The 26,001-nt window shown below is 37.5% G+C and overlaps 1 protein-coding gene and 1 pseudogene across 11 annotated transcripts in view; one reads left to right on the top strand and one right to left on the bottom strand.

Annotated features, from left to right (window-relative positions):
- The first annotated feature begins 4,645 nt into the window (after window positions 1–4,645).
- Window positions 4,646–11,465, top strand: LOC133752544 (tyrosine-protein kinase Fer-like; annotated as a pseudogene).
- Window positions 8,456–26,001, bottom strand: part of THOC2 (THO complex subunit 2) — a 126,224-nt gene continuing 108,678 nt past the window's right edge. For 5 of the 11 annotated variants that reach the window (XM_062184254.1, XM_062184256.1, XM_062184261.1 and 2 more), the window contains 7 exons: window positions 25,452–25,568; window positions 20,173–20,310; window positions 19,774–19,843; window positions 19,534–19,691; window positions 18,618–18,694; window positions 18,171–18,216; window positions 8,456–11,279 (listed from right to left, as the gene is read on the bottom strand). In XM_062184254.1, the coding sequence (XP_062040238.1) occupies window positions 18,189–18,216; window positions 18,618–18,694; window positions 19,534–19,691; window positions 19,774–19,843; window positions 20,173–20,310; window positions 25,452–25,568 (588 nt within the window). In that variant the 3' untranslated portion in view covers window positions 8,456–11,279; window positions 18,171–18,188. The remainder of the gene's footprint in view (window positions 11,280–18,170; window positions 18,217–18,617; window positions 18,695–19,533; window positions 19,692–19,773; window positions 19,844–20,172; window positions 20,311–25,451; window positions 25,569–26,001) is intronic. The other 6 variants (XM_062184259.1, XM_062184264.1, XM_062184265.1 and 3 more) reach the window with 4 other exon arrangements.

Here is a 26,001-nt window from a genome sequence, read left to right as displayed (position 1 = left end):
TGGGAAGCTTATTGCAAGGGGAGTTCATTTATTTATTTTTAGGAGCTTCTGGCTCAGGGTTCAGGGCCCAGTCAGGCCCGAGTTACAAGATGGAGGCTTATTTTAAAATAGCTGCACCTTGATCCAGGCTCAGGTCTCTCAAGTGTACCTCAAAAAGTTCATGGAAAAAATTAAGATACTTGGTGGCCAGCGCCGCATTCTGTCCCTGTTGCTCCTCTTCCAGTCCAGCTCTCTGCTGTGGCCTGGGAGTGCAGGGGAGGATGGCCCAGGTCCTTGGGCCCCACACCCGCATGGGAGACCAGGAGGAAGCACCTGGCTCCTGGCTTCGGATCAACGTGGTGCGCTAGTCACAGTGTGTCGGCTGCAGCGCCCATTGGGGCGTGAACCAATGGAAAAGGATGATCTTTCTCTGTCTTTCTCTCTCTGTGTCCACTCTGCCTGTCAAAAAAAATTAAGATATTTGGGACACAAATATTTTAAACCTATGTCAAGTTCTTATTTCCACAATCTCTTTTTTTTTCTTTTTTTTTCTTTTTTTTAGAGAGAGACAAAGAGAAAGGTCTTCCTTCCATTGGTTCACTCCCCAAATGGCTGCTACGGCCAGAGCTACGCTGATCCGAAGCCAGGAGCCAGGGGCTTCTTCCTGGTCTCCCATGCGGGTGCAGGGGCCCAAGCACTTGGGCCATCCTCCACTGCCTTCCCGGGCCACAGCAGAGAGCTGGACTGGAAGAGGAGCAACCAGGACTAGAACCCGGAGCCCATATGGGATGCCGGCGCCGCAGGCGGAGGATTAACCAAGTGAGCCATGACACCAGCCCCTCCACAATCTCTTAAAAATATGCTAGTATAAGACATGAACACCAACTCTAGACAAACAGAGATGCAGAGCAAAAACTGTCCATGGCACTTGGGTACACAGGTGGGATTAGCCATAAGGAGTAGAAGAAAAGTCCTATTACTGAAACTTGTACCCAAGGTTGAAGCAAGACCAGCAGCAAAGCTAATGCTGAGGCAATGAAATGCTTGTCTAGCACTTTTCATACTCCTCCAATCCTGGGGCACGATTGGGCCAGAGTTTAAGTTTGGGGCTTAATTTGGAGGATGATGGCCCAAGTAAAATGAACTGCAGACATGTTGAGCAAGTGAGAATGATGTTAATCTGATAAAAAGAAAAGGTTCTATTCATTGGAATGAAATAACAAGTATTTTTTGAATACCTACAATATGCCACATACTGTGTTGGGTGCTGGCATCACTGCTGTCATGGAGCTTATATTTTAGATCATGGTCCTCAATGAAGAGAGAAAAGCACAATTCCTCCCCACCTACTACTGCTTGGACTTCCAAACTGGCCACCTCATGCTTCAGGAATAAATTGCAGGTTATGACCAAGCTATTTTTTTAAAGATTTTATTTATTTAGTTGAGAGGTAGAGTTAGAGAGAGGGAGAGACAGAGAGAAAGGTCTTCCATCTGCTAGTTCACTCTCCAAATGGCTGCAACAGCTGGAGCTGGGCCAATCTGAAGCGAAGAGCCAAGGGCTTCTTCTGGGTCTACCACATGGGTGCAAGGGCCCAAGGACTTGGGCCATCTTCTACTACTTCCCCAGGTCACAATAGAGAACTGGATCAGAAGTAGAGCAGCTGGGACTCAAATTAGTGCCCATATGGGATGCCTGTGCCACAGGCAGAGGTGTAGCCTGCTTTGCCATAGCACTAGCCCCAACCAAGTTGACTATTAAAAGGTTAAATATCCATCCTGACACATTTCACCAAGAATGAAACTGGAGGAAACCAGAAAATACAAAATCCTGATATTTCACTTCACAAATCAACTTAAGATAAAACCAAGTGTGCTGGGTTCTTTTTGGTCATTTTCCCACCTCTCCTTTAACCTTCAGAAAGGAGCTATATGGGTTTCCCACCATCATGCGTCCTTTTCTCTGACTTGGGCATAGGTACACTAACCTGTTCAACTTCTAAGTGCTTTCCTAGGGAATATGAGAGCATGATGGGGTATCATCAGAAATCACTCATGCTTCAATGCTACTGATAAATGATTGTCCTTTCTCAGAATACAGCTTAATGGATATGTGTATCTCCAGAATCCTTGTAAAGTTTTTAATTGTGAGAATGTCACATACCACAGCTAGCTGGGAGGCAGTTTGGAACCAGAGCCTTTCAGTGTCCACACTTGCAGAAAATTACCTATCTCACCTATGTGTGTACATAGCTAGGTCTAGAAGATAAAAAACATTTGAAAAGCTGATATTCCAAGGAGTTCTCTATCCAAGGAGTTCTCTATCCTGTTTTTAAATTTACACAAATGTACCAGCATCAGTCTCACTACTTTGTATAAGTATCTCATTTAATACCTAGCAACCTTACAAAATGGTTGTTGTGATTAGCCTCGTCAGGAAAAGAAAGACTATATAGGAAAAACAAAAAAACAATAGCAATTTAAACCCTATCAGGGGCCTGTGTTTGGCATAGAGTTTAGTCACCACTTGAACTGCTCACATCCCATATCTACGTGCCTTGTTGGAGTCCCAGTTTCTCCACTTCTGATCCAGCTTTCTGCTAACATGCACCGTAGGATAGAGCAGACAATGGCTCAAGTAGCTGGGGCCCTGCCACCCATATTGGAACACTTGAATTGAGTTCGGGGCTCCTGGCTATTGCTTGTCCCAGTCCCAGTTGTTGTGGCTATTTGGAGAGTGAAACCACTAGATGGAAGCTCTGTCTTTCCCTCTCTCTGTAACACTGCTTTCCAAATAGGAAACACTAAATCTTAAAAAAAAATTGTCAACCCAATCATATTAATAATTATATTAATATGAAACACCCCAACTAAAAGGCAATTCTCAAAATGGATTAAAAAGCAAGAAGTTCATTTTAAACATAAAAGAAAAAGAGGTGAAGATGTACCATGCAAGTATAATAAAAAGTTGGAGGGGCCAGCATTGTGGTGCAGCAGGTTAAGCCTTCAGAGCTGGTATTCCTACTCACTCCAGCTTCCTGCTAATATGCCTGCAAAGGTAGCGGAGGATGGCCTAAGTATGTGTGGGAGACCAGGATGGAGTTCCTGGCTCCTGGCATCACTCTGGTCCAGACCTCACTGTTGTGGCCATTTGGAGAGTGAACCAGCAGATGGAAGATATGTCTCTCCTGTCTGTTGCTCTTTCAAGTAAATCTTTTTTAAAAAATGTAGACAAGCTACATTAATATCAAAGTAGACTTCAGAATAAGGAATATTATCAGTGATAAACACATTTTATTTTGATGAGGCAATTAAACAAGAGCATATAATCTTAAATGTCTGTCTTTCAAATAAAATTTTAAAAGCTTTTTACTTCAAAGTTACTACTTATCTTGGTAGTAGATACTTACAGCTTACATGAAGGCTAACAAGAGGTTAGATCCACCCAGGTCAGAAAAGACCTTAGGCTAGAGAAGGCAGATCAGTAAACAAGAACAGCATGAGCTAGCAAAGTTGATGAAGTGATTCCAGGACTAAGGCTGTTACTCATGCTTTAAGAAGATTCTTTGCTAGATACAGGTTGTCTCTGGTGTCTATATTCTTATCATCCCCAGAAATAAAAAGCCTTTAGGTGGGCCATGCCCCAAATTCAGTAGTAATAAAATGCTAGGACTGTGTACTGATTAAACTCTGTAATTCTCAAAAGTCATCCCTTCTTTAGAACCACTTAAGGAATTGTTTTATATTCTTTTTTTAATATTCTAGGGTCCTACCCAAGAGAATCTGATTAAATACTTTTGAGGTGGGGGCCTCCTAAGGCTTCAAAATTCTGGCTCTCAGTTTGGAAGCTACTAATATAAATATTACCACTAATAACAACTGCTACACGTTTGAATACCTGCCAGGTACTTTACATGTATTGCTACATTTAATTTATTGCAAAAGGGAATTATGAGGAGCAGATGAAACAAGAAAGTAGTGGAGTTCATCTCCACTGAGAATAGAAATGGACAAGGAAAGTAATCTTGACATATCAGCAGTAAATTTTCAATTATCGATGAAAATATGAAAAGTGTAATTAACACTGATTAAAGTAGTAAAAAGACTGGCAATGTCAGGCTTAGTTACTTAAAAAAAGAAAGAAAAAAGAAAAAGACCAAAAAGAGTGTTAAGTCTTGAGACACTACAGAATAGTATCCAAAGAGGTAAAGCACTGTCTCTTAAATATGATCCAATCTCAGGTTAGCTTCAAGGATTCTGCACAACACCAGAACTAGTCTGAATTCAAGTTCAACATTCTCTGCCACTGCCAACTTTGGGTTAAATCAGACCCAAAAAGACACCCTCTAGGTCTAAGTAGAAATAGACTGCCTTCTTCCAAGTCCTAAATCCTTCATGGAGGCTTCATCTATTAACCTGTTGTGAACAAGACTTCCCAAATCGGGAATTCTGAGTATTCACCAGCCTTTTAAACATTACTCCAAACATGTGCTGTATAAATACCTTACTCATTTTATATTTTATTTCCTGCTTATATCTTGTGAGGTCTTTTGTGTGTATTATTAATGTCTTGGATTAATTATCTTAGAAAGCACAAAAGGTGTCTGTGTTAACAGTAGCTGGCAGTGGCATATCCAATCGCAATTCCTAAGTGTTACTTAATAACAATGATGTTTACAGGAGGTAAGTACTATTACAAAACCATATGAAATTAGGATCTAAAGGCCTTGAAAAGAGTATAACATTGTTTCAGATAAAATATGAGAAAATTTCATGAGAACAGGAAATAATAGCTTTTCATAATCTGATACTCAAGTATTAAGGAAATCTAGCTGACATCTGATAAAAACCATGTCAGTCTAAGCTAGAGGTCAAGTATCAGGTCATTGTCTAGCTCCAAAATCTGAAATGAAAGCTATCTCTGATTTGCAGTTATATACTCCTCAAGTTTATGTGCCCTGTGCCTGAACAGAATCATCTCTTCTCCCTCTCCTTCCTTCTTTAGACACCTCCATTCAGCAACACATCAAAAGAATTAAGCATTGTAAGCCTGACCCATGCAGAAATGGCCACTACAGCTTAAAATAGTATCTAGGTATCATAAACAAATGCACACACACATACACACAATTATTCTTACATTAAGGTATCTCTTCTCAGGTTGCCCTATTTCCTTTAATCATTATTTCCAATATCTCTTTTTCTTGATCTTCTTAATTATCTACTTGTATCTATAAATACAATAAAATCCATTTAACTAGCATAAATTACCATCCTTTAAGCAGCTTCTCTTTCTCAACTCTAGACACAATAAAACCTCTTTGACCCTGGAATAGTATCTCCAGAAATGCTACTATGCTTTCAAAAACTCAAACATGTAAATCATGTTTGTGATCGCAATGAAGGAGAATATTAAATGATTATATTATTATAAACTTCACTGTACCTAAGAGGAAGCCTTAGAGATCAGTATACACAAAAATAAAAAATACAAACGGAAAGTAAAGACTGGGCACAGCTTTTAAACTAATGAGATCCTGTCCATACTACTTGTACAATGGGGGTGGGGGGTGGGGAATGGGGGAAGTAGGGAATGGAGGTTTGACATTTTTGATCTTCAAAAACAGCCTTAAGAGCAAGGCTACCATAAGCCCCAATTTACAAACCTTGACCCAAATACTAAAAAATATTTTTCTGGACCATGCCAAATCATCAGAGACCTGTGTGTCATCAGAGACCTGTGTGCCTGTACTGCATGTTTTGGGGTCATCACAGAATTTTTCCAGAACACACTGAGATGTTGGCCATCAGCTAAAACCAGGGGATATTACAATATATATCTTTGTTTTATTCACTAAAGAGACATGGCTTGCTTGAGAATGCAAAGTTTAAGGTGTCAGTACCAGGAAAGATTTGTTTCCACCATAACCAGCTTTCTGATAGATATCACAGTTCCAGTAACTGTCCATATTACCATCTCTGTGTCCTGTCAGTTTCAGAGCCGATTCAGGACCCAAGTGCACTTGACATTTTTGGATAATAATTTTACCCAGAAACCAAATTTCCTCATGAATGTTTATACTATTATATACATACTTTTTCATAAATTCTTTTTAGAACATGGTGGAATAGAAATAAAACAATTACATAATTGTTAAAAAATTATGGCTACTTGGTTTAAGTGTTTCCTTGAAATAGAAGATAGTTCTATACCATGAACCAGTTACTTTCCAACAATAAACTACAAATCACTTCTAGAATATTTGCCAAGGCAAGGAAAGCTGTTCTAACTTTTGCCCCTATACATTTAAATCCAAGTTAAGACAGAACACTATCTTCCAAATTTTCCCAGCTCCAGATAGATTCAGGGAAAAACACTCATCACCTTAGATCCATCATTTTGAGAATGGGGTGAAAGCTATAAATCTAGAAAACCTGCACACATCACAAACTGTATTCAATTTCAGGGTGGGGGGTCCAGAAATATCCCTCCAATCCCATTAATGAGTGTAAGGTGAATAGCATTCTAGAAAATGCCAAGTCTAAATGCCACTCGCTGGAACACAAGATCAATATCCTTTATATTATTTTCACATAAAAGTTGTTTTCAAAGATGGGTCTGGGGATCAAGGATAGCTCCAAGTTCTATTTCTTGGTAATAATATATTCACACTGTGATAATCCTCAAAATACTTGGCTTTGTTCATTTTCACCCCCACAATCACCCTGTATGTAAAGTATTAAGCCTTGGCTTACCTAGTCCTTTTTACTGAGGCTTATTCTTCCACACAGCATGTCCCTCCACTGACTAAAATGAAAGCGCCATCACTGCAGGGACCCGTTTTGCTTAAAGATTTATCTCTGGCACATTAAAAGTACTCAAATACCGCCGGCGCGGTGGCTTAACAGGCTAATCCTCCACCTTCCAGCGCCGGCACACGGGGTTCTAGTCCCGGTTGGGGCGCCGGACTCTATCCCGGTTGCCCCTCTTCCAGGCCAGCTCTCTGCTATGGCCCGGGAAGGCAGTGGAGGATGGCCCAAGTGCTTGGGCCCTGCACCCACAAGGGAGACCAGGAGAAGCACCTGGCTCCTGGCTTCAGATCAGCGAGATGGGCCGTCCACATCGGCCATTGGAGGGTGAACCAACGGCAAAAAGGAAGACCTTTCTCTCTGTCTCTCTCTCTCTCACTATCCACTCTGCCTGTCAAAAAAAAAAAAAAGTACTCAAATACCTTTTAAATGGATCTCCTAAAGGATCCTCTACTCCTTGTAGTTAGCAAACTACCTGTCACCTATTTTTGTACATTAAGTTTTCCTGGATATCAGCCATTCTCATTCAATGAAATAGTTATGACTACTTTCACACTACAAAGGCAGTGCTGAGTAGCTGCAACATGAACCACAAGGCCCACAAAGTCTCAAAATACTACCTCCACCTTTAGAGAAGGACTGTTGACTGCCCATAGCGCTAGTTTGGCTCTTATTTTCCAAGCTAGATCGGAAGCATCCATTGTATCCAGAACACAGTGGATGCTCTAAAATGGCTGTCACTGTAAAATTTTACAGATTTGTTATTTACAACATATCTTACTTTTGCAATTAGGTTAGTACTTTCATTATCAATGTGTTTCTAGTCACATGCTAAGGCCACAAAGCTTACCCATGTTAAGAAAATTGAGAAGCAACTAGAATATATAGTAATATTAAATAATTAGGAACAAACTTCTTAATTCAAAATCACAATTGTGTCATCTTTAAAATGCAGATGTGACATAACAACTGGAAAGATGTTTCAGACAAATGATTCTGATGTACACCATGGTTATTTCCTCAGGCAAAAATTACTCTAAAAAGTATTTCACTTTGTATCAGGCACACATGATAGATACCCAACAGTCATACAATAGGTCATTCTCCCATAAATAATTATACTATTCATCAATTTTTACAAAATAACTGAAAAGGAACATCTAGACTTATACCCTCTTGCCAGCTGTAAGACATGCTCAGCCCCTTCCCTCCTGCCTCGGATTCCCATTCTTAATTTTTACAATGATCTATTATCAGTTGGAATCTGGGTGGGAGGGAAGAGAAGCCCCACTTTGTTCCTAAATCTGTATATATGAAACTTGTATAACTTAAATACAATAAAGAGAAAGAAAAAAAGGCATGCTCAGCATTTCTCAATCCATTTAAAAATTATATCCTTTCTATTGGTCTCTAAAACTTTTATTTGTATAGGTACCACTGTTTCCAAGAAAATGAAGATGAAACAGATAATTCTAGACATGATTTCAGCCCTCTGTCTACCCCACATGCCAAGGAAATCAAACAAGATTTCTTTTTTATATTTTTAGATGATATATCATTTGAAAACCATGCAGCCCATGGATTAAGACAAAAGTGAAAAGGAAGGATAAGAGGCTTATTGAATTATCACCAGTTATTCTGAATAAGCAACAATATACACAATGATATACAATCATATGAGAAAACTATTGTTTATTTAGAAAAAAAGTTACACAGGTAGAATTCAGTAGATAAAAAAATTCTCTTAAAAATGTCACTGTGAAACTTTTCCAGATGAAAGCGCAGCAATACAAAGCTCCTGTAGCTGTAGATTTAAAACACAGTAAACTTCTGATCCCCCGCCTCTGCCAAGATTTGTCTAACATAATTACAGGGGGAAAAATGGCAAGGGACAAGTGAGCAATGGTATCTTTTTCTTTTTCAAACAGATTTTAATGTTGCACATGTACTATTTTATAAAATGATTCCTAAGCATTACATAAGACTCTTGCTCCCACTTTTTAGTGACAAGTATTAAAAACAGGCCAAATAATAAATTAAAACTAAGTTTTAAAATGAGGTAAATTCAAAACAGTTCAATAATTTTTTATTTTCAAACAGTAAAAAGGAAATGGGTGGGGGATGGGAGGGAAAAACAACTAAACCCAGGCAATATTTAGTTAACCAAAAGTGAAATTCTGTACACATGTAACCTTATTTGCTTGTTGGAAACTGTATGCAGCACATTGTGCTAAAAATATCAAACAGTTTTACACTTTCAGCCATTACTGAAAATAAACATGTAGAAACCAAACAAGTTAAAATACAGTAATGTACAATTCAACAATTTTAAGTTTTCAGCATGGAGCAATAAAGCTGATAACTGAATAATTTAAGGAGATGAAAATGGGCCCTCTTCGATTCATAATCCCCGGCAATTTATTCAGGAAAATTAATTTCTGGTCACAGATGAACAATTTCATTCCAATATCACCTGAAAGAAACAAAGTGATTATATTGATAGATAAGGAATAAAGGAAGACTGGAAGGGAAGGAAGGAAGGAGAAAGGAGGAAACAAAGAAAAAGGAGGTGGGAAAGAGAAGGGAGGAAAAAAGGCAGCTAGGTTCTTTTAATATAAAAAGAGAAAGAAAAAAAGGAAAATTAGTAAGTTCCATCAGTAATAAAGACTTGAATCAAGTCCCCAGAAAGGGATGAAATATTTGAGTATTTCTTATTATTGCCCACTCTTAGAAACCACTAAAGTCAGGCACATTATGACTTTTTTTAAAAAAAACAAAAATTTTTTGTGTTTGAGAAGGAGGGCTGGGGAAGAGTGGGGAGAAAAAATGAAATAGCAGTAAGGAAACATTTTACAAGCATAAGCAATAGCTTATCAAAAAAGAAAACCATAACATGTAGCAAAGAATTCATTTTACATGATCAACAAAAAAGAAAAATGACATCACATTTTTCATAAGGACACAATTTTAATTACGACATATTAAGATGCAATGTCTGCTAAATTATAAAAATTGCTTTAAAAATATATTGACTCAATTATACTCATTTCCTTTCCTTTATGTATTGACATTTTTCAAATACTGTATATTGAAATAAATTCAAAACATGATCATTACAATATGTGGCAAATAACTTCATATCTGCCTAACATTGTTCTCAAAGTTAAACTAATGCTTAATGCATTACTTTATTGATGAAAATACTACATTCACATATTTCATAAAACCAGAACTAGAAGGGGCCTTAGAAAATAATCACACTTCCATGAAATGCTGACAAATAATTTACATATCATTTCTACAAAGCATTCTGTTCACACCATGTATAATCTTGACATTGTCAATGATAATCATAGATACACTAATGTTGAACTTACAGTTTTAATACTTAAAAAGTCATTGTTCCTATCCATCAAACAATGAATGGATAAACAAAATATGATACACATTCTTTCAATGGAATATTATTTAGCTATAAAAAGGAACAGAGCACTGACATGCTACAACATGGATGAACCTTGAAAACATGATGCTAAGTCAAAGAATCCACATACAAAAGGCTGCATATTGCATGATTCAATTTACATGAAATGTCCAAAACAGGCAAATCCATAGAGACAAAGTACATCAGTGAATTACAAGGGTCCGGAGAAGGAAAAGAATTCAGAGTATGGTTGACAGACCTGGGATTTCTTTTCAGGGTGACAGAAATGTTATGGAATTAGACAGTGGCGATGATTGCACAACATAGTGAATATACTAAAAACCACTGAATTGTACACTTTAAAATGAATTTCATCACAATTTTTTAAATTGCAAAAAAAAAGACTCAGTTCCAATAAGGAGCATGATCCTATCAGTATGGCCATAATTAGGCAATAAGAAATGGCTTCTCAGTCACGAAGATGTCACTTTAGGAGAATTAGTGGACAATCAAAATTTTGACAACATAATTAATGGAACATTAAATGATAAAATTGCTGTTAAAATATATAAAGAAGATCCTTCCCAGGAAGCGAAATTAAAATTTTTACAAGAAGCCAAAATCCTCAAGCAATATAATCATCCCCATATTGTCAAACTTATAGGAATTTGCACACAATGATAGCCTATCTACATCATCAAGGAAGTGGTTCCAGGAGGCGAATTCCTCTCCTTTCTGAGAAAGAAGGATGAACTAAAACTCATCATTTAGTGAAATTTTCATTAGATGCTGCTTCTGGATGGCGTATCTTGAGTAAAAATTGTATACACAGGGACCTTGCGGCAAGAAACTGCGTGGAGGTGGAAATAATGTTCTGAAAATCAGTGACTTTGGAATGTCTCGTCAAGAGGATGGTGGTGTATATTCATCTTCTGACTTAAAGCAGATTCCCATTAAATGGACAGCACCAGAAGCTCTTAAATATGGGAGATATCATTCTGAGAGTGACGCATGGAGCTTTGGCATCCTCCTCTGGGAGACCTTCAGCTTAGGGGTCTGTCCATACCCTGGAATGACAAATCAGCAAGCACAAGAGCAAGTGGAAAGAAGATACTGGATGTCAGTCTCTCAGTAGTGTCCGGCAAGTAATCATAAAATAGTGCTGAAGTGTTGTGATTACAGACTTGAAAACCTCCCCCAAGTTCAATGAACTTCAGAAAGAGGCAGCTGCCAACAAGAAGTTAGTCACATAGTGATGAAACAGTCCTAAACTCAGCTTTTGGGACTTTATCTTCAGCAAAGTAATATTTTTCTTTTCATTGAGGTTATACCACATTACCTGCCACATTCTTCTAAGTTGTTTTTTTTTTAAGTATCATCTTAACCATTATAAATAAGCAAGCATAGGTTCTGTACGTAAGTCGTCACACACATCTCTTTTTCACACCTAGGACAGATGTGACTTCAGGAGCAGTTCAGAATCTGCATAGTCTCCATTACAGATGCCTATACTGTTATTGGTAATACTATGTCTGCAGGGCACATTTCAACAAAAGATGGTCTCCACTCTGCTGAAACAAGGTTACATTTATAAACATCATTTTATATTGAAAACTATCTGGATCTCTAAGTTTTCTTTTCTTTTTTTCTTTTCTTTTCTTTTTTTTTTATGCCAGCAATTGGTCCTATATCGTAAAACTACTATTTCCCTACATTCTACCATGCCTTCCTCAAGGAATCAGAAAACTAAGTACAAAATGTCTTCAAAGAGAACCCTCTCAGAGTTGAGGCAGCTGACTTTAAGAAGGATTACGGAGCTGTTACAAGAGGCAAATTTGAAATGCACAGTGGTCTGGAGAAAAGAGCAGCTAGAGACCAGAAAGAGAAGAAAAGGCAGACAGAAAATCAGTCTTTTTATCAAGGCATGCATTTCTAAACATATACATGATTTATTAATTTTATGATCAAACTCACCAAAAAGGTGCTAAGAAAGGTTTCAGCAATTCACGGATTACTCATACAAGAGCCTTCTTGATGGCAATGAATTCTTTAACAAAAGTACAAAATACAAGCCCACCAAAACAAAACATATAACATTAAACTAAAATGTCTGGGATGTCCTCAAAGACAGCATCCCAGAATTGCTGCATTCCCTGCATCCAAAATTGTAAGGATTTCACAATCCTAATTTCCTTCCTCCCTCCCTCCCTCCGTCTGTCTGTCTGTCTGTCTGTCTGTCTCTCTCTCTCTCTCTCTCTCTCTCTCACACACACACACACACACACACGAGTAAAAAGGCATAAGGATGAAGTTAACTTTTCAAAACTTGAACACACATTTATAAGGCAGAAAAAAGTTAGAAGGAGAAAGACACAGGGACAGCCACTGTAATTCTACTTTACTCCTTCATTTATCTTTATATTACAACCAAATAATTCTTACAACAAACATAGTTCCTGAGATATTCCATGTGGATAAAATATAACAGAATTAAAACTGGGACTCTAATGAGCTGAATCTTAAGCATATTCAGGGATGCCTCTCAGGATACATACATATATTTGGGATAGTCACATTCATGGCCAAATGTGGCATGACAGCCTTTTGTAAGTGCTCAACCCTGTCAGGTTTAACCAAAAACAAAACAACACACACACAAAAAACCAGCACCCTAATGAATATTGGGCCTAAAAGAGTAAGGAAACAAAAAAATTCCTCCCATCCTCTTCAACTGTACAGCACTGATAAATATCATTGCCAAAGCCCATACCCAGTAATTTTAAAGAGTCTAAAAGACAATAATGAAGAGAAAAATGGATTGTGTCTATTATTTCAATTCTCTAATAAGAGTTTTACAAATATTAAATGTTTATCATATAAAGAACTAAATAAAAGCACAACAAATTTGCCTTCAAAAATATATTGCAAAACATATAACAAATTCTTTTTCATAGGTATGGTTTCCCATCTATCAAACAATGTAAATAAACTGAACCTTCTTTTGATGACAAAAAAAGTCACTGTTGCTGTTCATTAATTTTCACACTCATGCCAAAGAGAAAAACTTAATATTGCTATACAATGCTCTCTCTGTAAAGTTAACAAAATATCTAAGACATAGGACATAATAAAGAAAAATACTTAATTGGAAGATTGGAATGAAGGGATACAGTTACAGCCTTCAACAAAATCACAATCTGGGAGAGGGGTACACAAGGTACTCTACATAGGAACCTGTGACTAGAACTTGGAAGGCAAGCCCACATGCACACATATAAGCAAGGGGAGGCTACTGAGGAAGCAACTTAATCAAACACTCCATAGCCCTATACAAGTTACTACCATCCAGGAACCTACTTCAAAATGACAATACATTCCTAAAATAAAAAATCCTTCAGAGCTTAGGAGTCTAGTTTTCAAGTATGGACTGAAGGAAAAAACAAAAAGCTTAGAGCAGGATTACACAATCAATAGTCTACAAGGGCTAAAAATGTAGCAGAAATAAATGATTGTCGCTGAGTGAGAACAGACTGAACTTTTTTTTAAGGTCTTGGCTTGGGGCCAGAGTTGCACCATAACAGTAAAGCCACCACCTGGGACATGGGCATCCCATATGGGGGCAAGTTTGAGACAAGGCAGCTCCACTTCTGATGCTGCTCCCTGCTAATGTGCCTGGGAAAGCAGTGGCGGATAGCCCAGGTGCTAGGGCCCTTGCACCCATTTGGGAGATCTGGAAGAAGCTCCAGACTCCTGGCTTTGGGGAGGGAGTGAACCAGTGGATGGAAGATCTTTCTTTCTTTCCCCTCCTCCCTCCTTCCCTCTCTCCCTTTCTTTCTCTCTCTCTCTTCTTCTCTCTGTGTAATTCTTTCAAATAAAACAAATAATTTTTAAAAAAAAAGTTTTTGGCTCAGCCTTAGGCAGATCCAGCTGATTGTTACCAGGCAGAAATCAGGACACAATGTTGCCAAATATTCTAATTGTTCAAAGAGAAATTGAAATTTGGATTTTGTCATTTCTTCTAATTTTAAAAAGCAATCAATTAAAAAAAAAAACATGAAGCACTGTGTGAGGCCAAGAAGATACACTCCAGCAAGCCACATTCTACCAAAGGGCTGAGAATTTGCAGCCTTGGGATAGAACTCAGGTAAGAGTTAGGGTTCAGGTATGAAATGGAGATGAGAAATGAATCTGCAATATATATTCAGCTTGCTGAAATGGAAGATTATAATAGGAATGTACTAGATTTAAAATACAGATGATAGTGTGGGCATTTAGCCTAGCAGGTAAAGATACTGGTTAGGGGACTGACGCTGTGGCGTAGCGGGTAAAGTCGCCACCTGCAATGGCAGCATCCCATATGGGTGCCGGTTCAAGTCCCGGCTGCTCCAATTCCAATCCAGCTCTCTGCTACGGCCTGGGAAAGCAGAAGATGGCCCAAGTCCTTAGGCCTCTGCACCCATGTGGGAGACCCGGAAGAAGCTCCTGGCTTCAGATAGGCGCAGCTCTGGCTGTTGCGGCCAATTAGGGAGTGAACCAGCGGATGGAAGACCCCTCTCTCTCCCTCTGCCTCTCCTTCTCTCTCTGTGGAAGTCTGACTTTCAAATAAATAAATAAATCTTCAAAAAAATTTTAAAAAAAAGTTTTAGGAAACTGGCATCCCATATTGGAGGGCGTAGACTAAGTTCCCAACTCTGGCTTCTAACTCCAGCTTCCTGGGAGGCAGGAGGTAATGGCTCAAGTAGGTGGATCCTTATCACCCACAAAGAACTGGATTCAGTTCACCCTGGCCCAGTTCCAGCCATTGTGGACATTTGGAGAGGAAATCAGCGGAGGGGAGCCCAGTCCATCTGTCTTTCTCTCTCTCTTGACTATATTAAATACAAAATGAGGTAACATTATGAAAGTTGGGTTCTAAGGACTTAAATAGTATTCACTTACACAAGTTTTAAAAATACAGATGGACAGGATATAGCTAACTGTTGACATTCGTTAACATCAAAATCCTAGGTCCAAAATAATAAAGAAAGGGCAACTGAGCACCTCAAGGTCTGGGAGCCAAGTGTCAGCTTAGCACAGCAGCTCAATCACAGAAAGGACTTTCAAAAGTGTGACAAGCTCAACATTCCTGTGTTGAGGAACACACATATCAAATTAAAATCGATAAGCCAAAGGTTAGTTCTTTGGGGACAATTTTAATAGGCAGGAATTTTTAAAGAAGATTAAAGTAGAGAAAAGATTGGAAGCAAAACAGCTAGTAATGTTCAAGAGACTAAATCAAAAAGAGCTAAGATAAATTTGGACAAAGATGTTATGGGTAGCAGAAGATATAGAAAAAGACAGGATCTTGCAACTAAAAACAAAAAACAGGCAGGTCAGGCATTTGGCCTAGCAGTTAAGATGCCTCTGTCCCATACAGAAATGCTTGATTCAAGTCCTGGTTCCAGCTCCTGACTCTAGTTTCCTGCTAATGCACACCATGAGAAACAGCGGGTGATGGATCCTACTACCTGCTACCCACATGAGAAACCTGGATTGAATTCCTGGCTCCTGGCTTTGGTCTGGGCTAAGCCTAGTTGTTGTGGACATTTGGGAAATAAGCCAGAGAACAGGTGTGTGTGTGTGTGTGTGTGTGAAATAAAAAAAATACACAAGGGAAGAAGACAGAAGACTTTGGAAGGAATTTAACTGAGTCACATTTATATAGTATATTTTCTTAATAGAAAATAAAAGGGGAGCGTGGAGATTTTGAGATAGCCTAGGCCGGTGCCGCGGCTCAATAGGCTAATCCTCCGCCTGCGGCACCAGCACCCTGGGTTCTAGTCCCGGTCAGGGCACCGGATTCTGTCCCAGTCACTCCTCTTCCTGTCCAGCTCTCTGCTATGGCCCGGGAGTGCAGTGGAGGATGGCCCAAGTACTTGGGTCCTGCACCTGCATGGGAGACCAGGAGAAGCACCTGGCTCCTGGCTTCGGATCAGCGCGGTGCGCTGGCCGCAGCCCACTGGCCACAGCGGCCACTGGGGGGTGAACCAACGGAAAAAGGAAGACCTCTCTCTCTCTCTCTCACTGTCCACTTTGCCTGTCCAAAAAAAAAAAAAAGAGATAGCCTATATAGCTAGATGGAACCAGTTAGAAATAGTAAGACCTCTAAAAAACAAAAAGGAACACATACAAAAAGACTTGACCAAATCTAGAATGAACCCAAACAGAAAGAGGCAGTCAGAAAAATCAGACCCTCACATAATTAAGAATTTACTCAAGAATAAACTATAATACACACTTTTCAACAAGAAGTTAAACAGGATAACCATCAAGCTAAATGTTATCTTTTAAAGGATATCTGAATCTAGAAGCTCTGCTATAAAACTATCAGCCAAACACCTCGCCCTAGCCAGTCTTTTCATGATTTTGTTCCTGATAGATTGCAGACAGGTAAAAGTACAAATGCATGATCAAGGGAAGAATTCAAAGAAATTTGTAACAAAGCCTCATATACAAAATAATACTTAGGTACTAAGTAAAAAGACATGTATAAATCCACAGTAAAAAATTGTCAGAGACAGTAATCGGCTCTTTTCCTAATGAAGATGAGAGGCAGGTTTCTTGTTTCTTTAATAGAGAGACCTCATGGTGAAAGCAAAATCCCAAATTAAAAGAAAGGCTAAGGTAAAGAATGAGAGAAGAAAGATTAAGTCTACCAGAAACTATAGCTAGTTGTCAGAATGAGGGTAATGAAGACTAGAATTGAAGAGGCAGTAATATTTCTTTTACAATCTTCAAATTTAAAAAGATTTAAACTCCAAATGCTGGTTCCTAGCTCTTGTTTAACCTACTTTACTTAGATAACCACCCCAAAATAACAGAACAGAAACAGCATGCCACTCAGAAGCAACCTCAAATCCCTGCTTTATAGCCAAAATAAACCTGAAAAAAATCCACACCCTAAAGCCCGTACCCTCAACTAGAACTAGCTCTCAAGACACTTATCTCACTTGAGTACCTGTAAATAGCCTGGTTTATCTATCTGGCTTCATAAAAGATTAGAAGTAGCTAATAACATTAGGGAGAAATAATAGATAGTAAGGATACTTAATATTATTAAGAAATGGAAGCTAACATGAAAACAAGAAAATGGACAATAAAAAAGCGAGTCAACAACTTCAGATACATCTCTCTGGAACCATCAAATAAACCACTAAATGTAGGGGCAAATCATCTTACACGTTTCAATAATCCTAAGGCATCAGCAAACAGTAACTATTCTGATAATGATGGACACAGAATTTATTTAAGATGGTTAAATCACTTTCTAAGTCTCACATAACACATAAGCGAATTTCCTTGAAAACAAAGTTGCACATCTTTAAATTCTAGAACTAAAAGCAGAGACCTTATTTTCTAGCTTTGTAAAACATGGGAAGTGGTAGAAAAAGGCAAAAAAAAAAACCTTTAAAAATCTTTGGATTACATGTCTGCATGAGAAGGCATAAAGAACAGAAAACACTCAAGGAATGAAACCTAAGTTTGAGTATTGGCTCTATTGGACAATATCTCTGTAATCTTCATCAACTTAACCCTAAGAGCCTCAGTTTCTTTACCTGTGAAATGCAAATACTAATACTACTTATAGGACCACAAATACTTCAAAAAGTTAATTAACTACCCAGAGCAGATGGGAATGAGTGGTGAAGAGAAAACCAGATATTCTTAAATACATCTTGGTGTTTAAAAAAAAATGCGTGGCAACTCAGTAAGCTTAAGTCAAAAACAGCTTTAAAAATAACTATGAGTCTTGTTTCACATCTATATCCAAAGACTTTATCCTTATAGTTAGGTGAAAAACAATTAAGTAGCTATATCTTGCAAAATGGATCTAGTTTCTTAAACAGCATATTAGTTCTTTAACATTACATTACATACATTTCTATCTTTAAATAAAAAGGAGATAAGAGACTACTCACCTTGATTTAAAGTCTTCATTATCTGTGTTTATCTGAGGACTTATGAGTAGATGAAAAATTAAGGGAAAACAACTTTGGAGGAAACAAAGAATAGTGTCTCAACCTTCAGGCAATTCCTCAGGTTGCAGGCCTAAGCATCTGGATCAGCCTGATAGCTGCAAACTTTCCAGCCCTGCTCCTAAGTTGGCCCTTCTGTTTCCCATGCTCAGTCACCATGGGAGTTAAAGAACAAAAATCCAAAACATCAGGTTTCCCACTTCCACATTTCATATATTTGAGAGGGTTACCTTGAAAGACCACTGGGGGGGGGGGGGGGAAACTATGAAGCCTTTAGCATTTAGACCACAGACTTCAGGGTATAATTCTAAATACATGCAGTATCAAAATTTTTTCATTACCATCACCACCACCACTACTACTGAAAACATCAATAAATGAAAAGGATATTGTTTCTTTTCTTCCTTTCCTCCTGAACTGTCCCGTTTCTCTTTCTTTTCTATCTTTTCTTTATCATGCCTGGACTCCTATAAGGAATGGTGCAATTAGATGGGGAAGAGAAAGCCAAATGTAAGAAAATCAGTTCAAAATCCCTTTTCATCACCTACAAGCCAGAATTTTTCTTCAAAGATTTACTTAATATGGTACCAAAAGCACAATCAACAAGAGAAAGAAAAAAAAAACTAGAAACATACACTGGACTCCACAAAAGAAAAAGGAACTTTCTTGCATCAAAGTATGGCTAGAGAAAAAAATAAACTTCAAAAAAAGGCAGGCTAAAACTCTGTGAACAGAAAGTGATGGAATACAATTTTTAGACATCACTAGCTACCTCTCAATAATCTGAGACTGAACTGGCTCTAATTCCCCAGTTAACCTTCCGGCCTCCCTCCCCCAATGTCTCCTTTCTTCCCACACCCAGGTAATTAACAAAAGATGACTCAACTTAGAAAAAACTCTAGGGCAACCTTGCAGTTCAGTGTGTTAAGCTGCTCCATGCAATGCCAGCATGCCATATGAGCACCGAATGCCCACTGGAGTCTTGGCTGCTCCACTTCTGATCCAGCTCCCTGCTAATGCACCTAGGAAGGCAGCAGAGGCTGTGCCAAGTGCTTGGGCCCCTGGCACCCACATGGAAGACCCAGAAGGAGTTCCATGCTCCTAGTTTCAGCCTGGTTCAGCTCTGGCCCTTGCAGCCATTTGGGGCATGAACCAGCAAATAGATTTCTCCCTCTCCCTCCAACAACACTGGTGTCTTTCAAATAAATATTTACCAAAAAAGAAAAGAAAAAACTCAATATTTGGTAAATTCTCAAAGGGATGATTTTAAAAAAATAAAGAACATTGTTTTGTTTTCCTAATTTACCTTTTTGCCACCGGAAGAGATTTTATCCATCTTCTCGGACTTAAATGAATCACCACCTTTTTCTTTGCCTGAAGATTTTGACTTATTTTTTTCCTTGTCTTTCTCATTTGGGTAAGGAGAGTCACATGGACTTTCACTTTTGCGTTTTGATACCCCCACTACAATTACAAAAGAGAATCATGAAAGCCCTTTCCAATTCACATTGACAACTGCTTCAAAGGCATTAATAAGTCTACCTACTTGTTCCATTTTCCTCTTTACGCCTCTTGGCTATGTCCGGTGGCACTTCACGGTCACTGTTTGAGTGATCCTAGAACCGAGAATTGTGAACTACATTGATCAAGGGTTTACATTTTTAAAGTATCGCTTTCATACAAGAAGAGTGAAGCTAACTAGCATTGGAGAACATTTGCAGTAGTAGTTTCCCATACTTGGTAAAAATGGCATGAAAGACAAGCACAGCTGGTAGAGATTACTAGGCTGAAGATCCTTATTATTGTGAAGACGCAAACACACTTCAGGGTGAAAATACCAGTTAGAACATGAAATAATAAGCTGCTATGGAACAAACTAGTATTTTCAAAGAAGCAACAAACATGATAATGAGCTTTCCAAACTAGTTGTAAAAAAATTACAAACCCTTTTCCGCTCTTTCCTGTCCTTCTCATCTTTTTTCTCTCTTTCTCTGGATCTTTCCCTCGACTTGTCCAAATCTTTCTTGTCCATTTCTCTCTCCTTACTCTTGGATAGTGGTGGAGGAGTATGATTAATGTAGAGCTGTTAAATTAAGGTAATATTACTAAAGATTATTAATTTTCCAGTACTGGCATCATTTGTTTGTTTATTAAGTGAAAGACAATTGGTAGTTAGACCCCAAGTCAAAACTGGTCAGCTGTTTAGATTCCAAAAGGTTAAAAAAAAAAAAAAGGCGGGAGGGGGACATGGGACAAATTATACAGAGGTTTTAATTCTTGGCCTTATAAAAATTGTCACTTAAACTCAATAAGTTTGTTACTACCTCAATTGATATTCATTAGTAATTTAACAGCGAGAATTTACTGTTCTAAAGACCTGTAACCATTATTTGGAGAATCCATATGTGAAAAAATAGGGACTTGATTTTTCTCTACTATAAAACCATAAAAAGGAAGCCTCTACACAATCATGGAAATTTTAAACAGTCTTTCCAGCCACTGAAAGGCAGTCAACAACAGTGAGTAAAGGTGCAAAAATAAAATCTAGCCATAACTTTACTAGTTAAGCCTTTTCTGCCTCAGTGTAAACCATGCAGAGATTATCCTAAGTTAGCTTTACAAATATAAGGGCTACATATTCTTCTGAGCACACTCCAATTTCTATCAAATAGCCACAACTGATGGTAAATTCTGTTATTGGTTCCAAATAACTCAGAAAAACATTTTGACAGCTGAAAATTATGAAACTCAAAGACTGAAAAATGATGAACCAATATTCTCTGCCAAAAGGCATATAGGAAATAAAACATCCAAACATCAAGGATATTCTAACTGTAAATAATCTGAGAGATAACCCTACTTATACAAGGTGTAAATTCGGAAATTCAATATAAAAGAAAATATTTAGGAAGTAGGAAATATTCAGATATCTAACATAGCATTTATATCCATACTTATGTTTAATAACAGACATTAAGAATATCAGGAAGCAGAATGGTAAATATAATTCATTATGTAACTACACAATTCTAGATGTACCTCAAGAATAAAATAGTGAATCTAAAGTCAAATATTTTTACATGAAGAAACCCTTTGGTATTCAAAGGAATACATGAAAAAGAAGACTGTCAGTTTGAGAACTAAGCACTTTAACACCACCAAACATTTTCAATTCAGTTGGCTTAGAAATACTGGCAGAGCAAGGCAGAAGTAGATTCTTTAAAATTTCAATGTTTAAAAAGCTGATGATTAACTGAAATAGACAAAGTGTTTATTAATAACAAAGAGCAAGAGAATGATAAACAGTCTTGCTGGATACAATGCCTTAAATGACAAGTCAAGATTTTTCTAACTGTGAGGTTTATTTCTAACTGTGAGTTAACATTACTTATGCAACTCTTAAGACAAAAGAAATAATACTGCAATACTCAAAGTTTCTCTAAGAAAAGTATTGGGGGCAGAGGGAGGCTTGTGATCACAAAAACCACACAACCCTCCATAAGAATGAAGTTTTAACTGTGCCTACTTGAATCCTGTATTACAAGGAATTGAGAAACTTTTCTAGCACTTCCTTCTGGTATTAATGTTCAAATATTTCATTCTTGACATAAAAAGTCAAATAGTTCAATTAACACATAATCAGACATTCTTAGTACAGAAATGTACCAAATTCAATTCCTTTTCTCTGCCATTTGGAGAATAGTTCTGATCATAATACTTCTTTCCACAAAGCCATAAAGTTTCTCAATTCCTACTGAATAAATGCATACTCCTCAGGCTTAGGCATCCCAAGCTCTCCACATTTTTATAAGTGCACGCTACTATACAGCAAACCAATGCATTCTATTTACTATCATTGCTTCCTGACCTCTGTCCTTTCCAGCAGTTCTCTTTATTAGAATGGCCACAAACTTTCATCTCCATCTCTTAAAATCCTACTTAGCCTTCAAACATAGCCCTCAAAATTCTGCAACTCAATTTCTGGAGAAATATTGTAGTATTTATATTTTCCCTTTTTTGTGACAAGTATTCCCTGATGATTTCAGATCACTTATTTTTTTTTCTATCCACAACACAGTTTCCAATATGGCAAGAGAGCTAAGATGCCATTTCTAGTTTTATATACTTCTTAGTACCTTGTAAACACAGTGAGTGCTCAATATACAGTTGCCAAATAAAAGTAATCATTTCAGAGTAGGCATCTGGCACAGTGGTTAAGACACTGTTTGGGAGTGCCCACATCCCATATTGGAGTGCCTGGGTTTGAGTCTTGGCTCTGCTTCCAATTCCAGCTTCCTGCAAATGCAGATCCTGGAAGGCAGTGGGTGATGATTCAAGTACTCAGGTACCCGCCTTATAGCTCTGTTGTATTTTATTCTTGATTTGTTTTCACTCCTGACACTGGGATCAAGATCTAAAAAAGAACTTGACCAATCTTCAAAAAAAATCTGTTCAGGAAAACACTGCTGCACTGAAGAGTCAACAAAGATGGCCTCACTTTTAGTCCTTAGTTTGGCTATAAATCCTCATTTTAAAATGGTGAATAAAATTAAAAGCTAAATTCTGTCTTGAGCTAGTTACAGCTGTTCTCCTAAGTTACAGAGAGTTTTGGTTAGACTAACATGTCTACGAGAACTTTTTTCAACAAATGTACCTACTAGGATTGGTAGTTCAAAACACAACTGACCAAAACTGGAAATATACCAGCTGGAAATTAGGACTGGTGGCTGAACTGACAGAAAAGATTTGGATACTAAGATAAATTTTTCTCCCCTTTAACTAATCTCACTTGACAAGCAAAATCCATGTATTACTTTTAACATGGATTAGAAAGTGAAAACAGCAAGTAAGAAAACAGAATCTCTGAGGCAAAGCATAACTAAACAGTCAAACGGAAGCAGGGAAACAGGTTTATATGTACAAGTGACAAGATAACATGAAAAATAGACACATATCTTCCAAACCCTCTGAGTAAAAAGCTACCCCCAGAACAGTGAGGTCATGATCAATTTGAGATCAAAGTCCAGCAGAAAAAAAGTTTTCTAAGACATTCATGTGCTATTAAACTTTCTAGACACATAAAAATGCCAACATCAGCTACTATGCAAACCAGTACATCGTGTTCTTTACCAAAGTCCAAAGGATTTTAAGAGTTCATGTCAAATATTTACTGAATATCTAACCTTATTTCCACATAAGGATCTAAAAAGGAGTATGAGCTACATAATTTTCAGAAGTGTATTCATATGTCATTTTGAAAATTTTCTCCTTGTATGTGGAATAAACCTATGAAAATTTACATGCCCACAAAATTCACTTTTTAAATGGTGGGTAAAATGACTTGAATCACTGTACCTAGAAGACAAGACAAACACACTAAAGGAGCTTCAAACCCCTTCAACCATTGTTGAAATGGCGTTGAAGTGGCTAAGAATGGAGGAACCCTAATTTTGGTTCACACTGTGGTACTAAGAAGTTGTATATGGGGCCAACGCCGTGGCTCACTTGGTTAATCCTCCGCCTGCAGCGCTGGCACCCCATATGGGTACCAGGTTCTAGTCCCGGTTGCTCCTCTTCCAGTCCAGCTCTCTGCTGTGGCCCAGGAGGGCAGTGGAGGATGGCCCAAGTGCTTGGGTCCCTGCACCCGCACGGAAGACCAGGAGGTAGCACCTGGCTCCTGGCTTCAGATCGGCGCAGCGCCGGTCGTGGCGACCATTTGGGGAGTGAACCAACAGAAGGAAGACCTTTCTCTCTGTCTCTCTCTCACTGTCTACAACTCTACCTCTCAAATAAATAAATAAAAAGAAGTTGTATGCCACTTGGAAAAGCAAGAACGTTTCAGTCTCTCATCTGTCAAAAAAGACACTATCACTATCCTATTTATCTCATAGCATTTTTATGAACAAGAAATGAGATATGTCATACAATAATGCATTTTCAAAAGGTTTTTGACAAATTTGAGCAATAATCATCATTGATTAGAAAATCCAGTTACTTTAACAGCAGATTTCAAATTGCTTCAAAGGATGTTTAGTAAATAAATACTCACAAATTACCACTATTAACCCCTGAATTTAAGATAGCCTACACAAGTTACTGATGGTTACTACGGACAATACAATCCCAAACTGGTTATGAAGATCGACTATAGTGCAATATATATTTAATTTAGCTAATAAGAAAGTTTTACTTTAAAGAAAGTACTTATAAGTACAGCTGATACTCTTCTGAATAATACAGCATGTTCACAAACAATGCTACAGTTTTAACACACAAGCATGTTGGCTAATCTAAACTGTTGGAATCAGTGCTCACTTGCCCAGTATCCACAGACATTTCATTTATAACACTATGGATCTAAAATCAGTTAATAACATCAATTGGTTCTGTTTTAAAGTTCCATATGGCCCATAATTAGCAGATTTAAGGGAAGGCAAAAGTAGAAAATCAAAGCAAAGGAAGATTCAAATTTTATAATGAAGACAACATAAACAATGGACAATTCAACTAATAATGCTGAAATGAACTTTGTAGTAAGATATACAAACTGTACACTATGTTCAATAGCAGAATTTTCAAGAAAGTAGACTAACAGGTAAGATTGAATACTGACATGTAAACACAACCAACAACTTAAGAATTCCCCTGTAGGGGGATGATTATTTTACATTTATTATATCTCCTAATATGCTGAAACTTTCAAATAGGTACCTCAGCAGAGGAGATTTAAAGGCAATATAAAGAACTTTATGAATGAAGAAGGGATAATGTTTTAGAATAGTTATGTAAATGCATCAGATTTATTTTTTGGATCTTTTGGCTTGTCCAAAAAGCAGTCAGAATACAGCCTGGCAGATTTATTTTGAGAAATTAAATAAACCTAATCCCCAAAACAAACCAATAACTCCTCCGCAAACATTAAACTTATTTCCAGATTTTGAAGCATAAAAGGAAAATGTATAACACAGCAAACAAGGAGAGATTATAGAAAGATAGCCACATTACACATATTTTATAACAATCTCATTAAAAGAGACCATTGTAATCTGTTGCTTCAGATTGTGTTAGGTTGTTTTGTTTTTTTTCTTTTTTAAGGTTATTCTAAGGAAGCAGGATACTTCCTACTGATCCTAGGTTAATAATGAACTTACTAATGTGAGAGTATCCATTAAATAAAAGTACATTTTGGTTTACTTAGGCATGATGATTTTAAAAGACTCAAACCTTTGTTGAAGACTCCTTGAGTTCGATGAGACTGTCCTGTAGAAAATGAATGGAGATGACAGGTGAGCTGGCATAGTTCTCAGAACCCAGAGGAACTTTTGGAAGTATGGCTGTAACCTGGAAATAAACCAGCTACTTCTTGTGAGGATAAATTTCGTGATATCATTAGCAATATGAGTATCAACAGTAAAACAAAAACAAAATCATGTAATGGAGTTGTAATGTTTAAAAAAAACTAAATTATATGTACTCAGTGTGAGAAATAAAAATTTATTCTGCTCAGAATTCAAAAATAAATGTCAATGCCACATTTTTCTTATCTTAGTACCTAATAGGTAATTAAAAACAAAACATTTTTCTCCACAAAAAGCTTAAAAATAGTGGAGGTCACTGTGGAAGAACAACACTAATTTGTATTTTTATAGTTTTTCTTAATTGGGAGGCTTCAAATTTTACTTAACTTGTAATTCTAACATAAATACATACAGTTTCAATCTCAACTAGAAAACTCAGTGGCATTATTAAAAAGAAAACAAAGTATAGTCTATAA

The sequence above is a fragment of the Lepus europaeus genome, chromosome X (genome assembly GCF_033115175.1).
Source record: "Lepus europaeus isolate LE1 chromosome X, mLepTim1.pri, whole genome shotgun sequence".
NCBI classification, from domain to species: Eukaryota; Metazoa; Chordata; class Mammalia; order Lagomorpha; family Leporidae; genus Lepus; species Lepus europaeus.
This window is presented reverse-complemented; position numbering and strand designations above follow the sequence as displayed.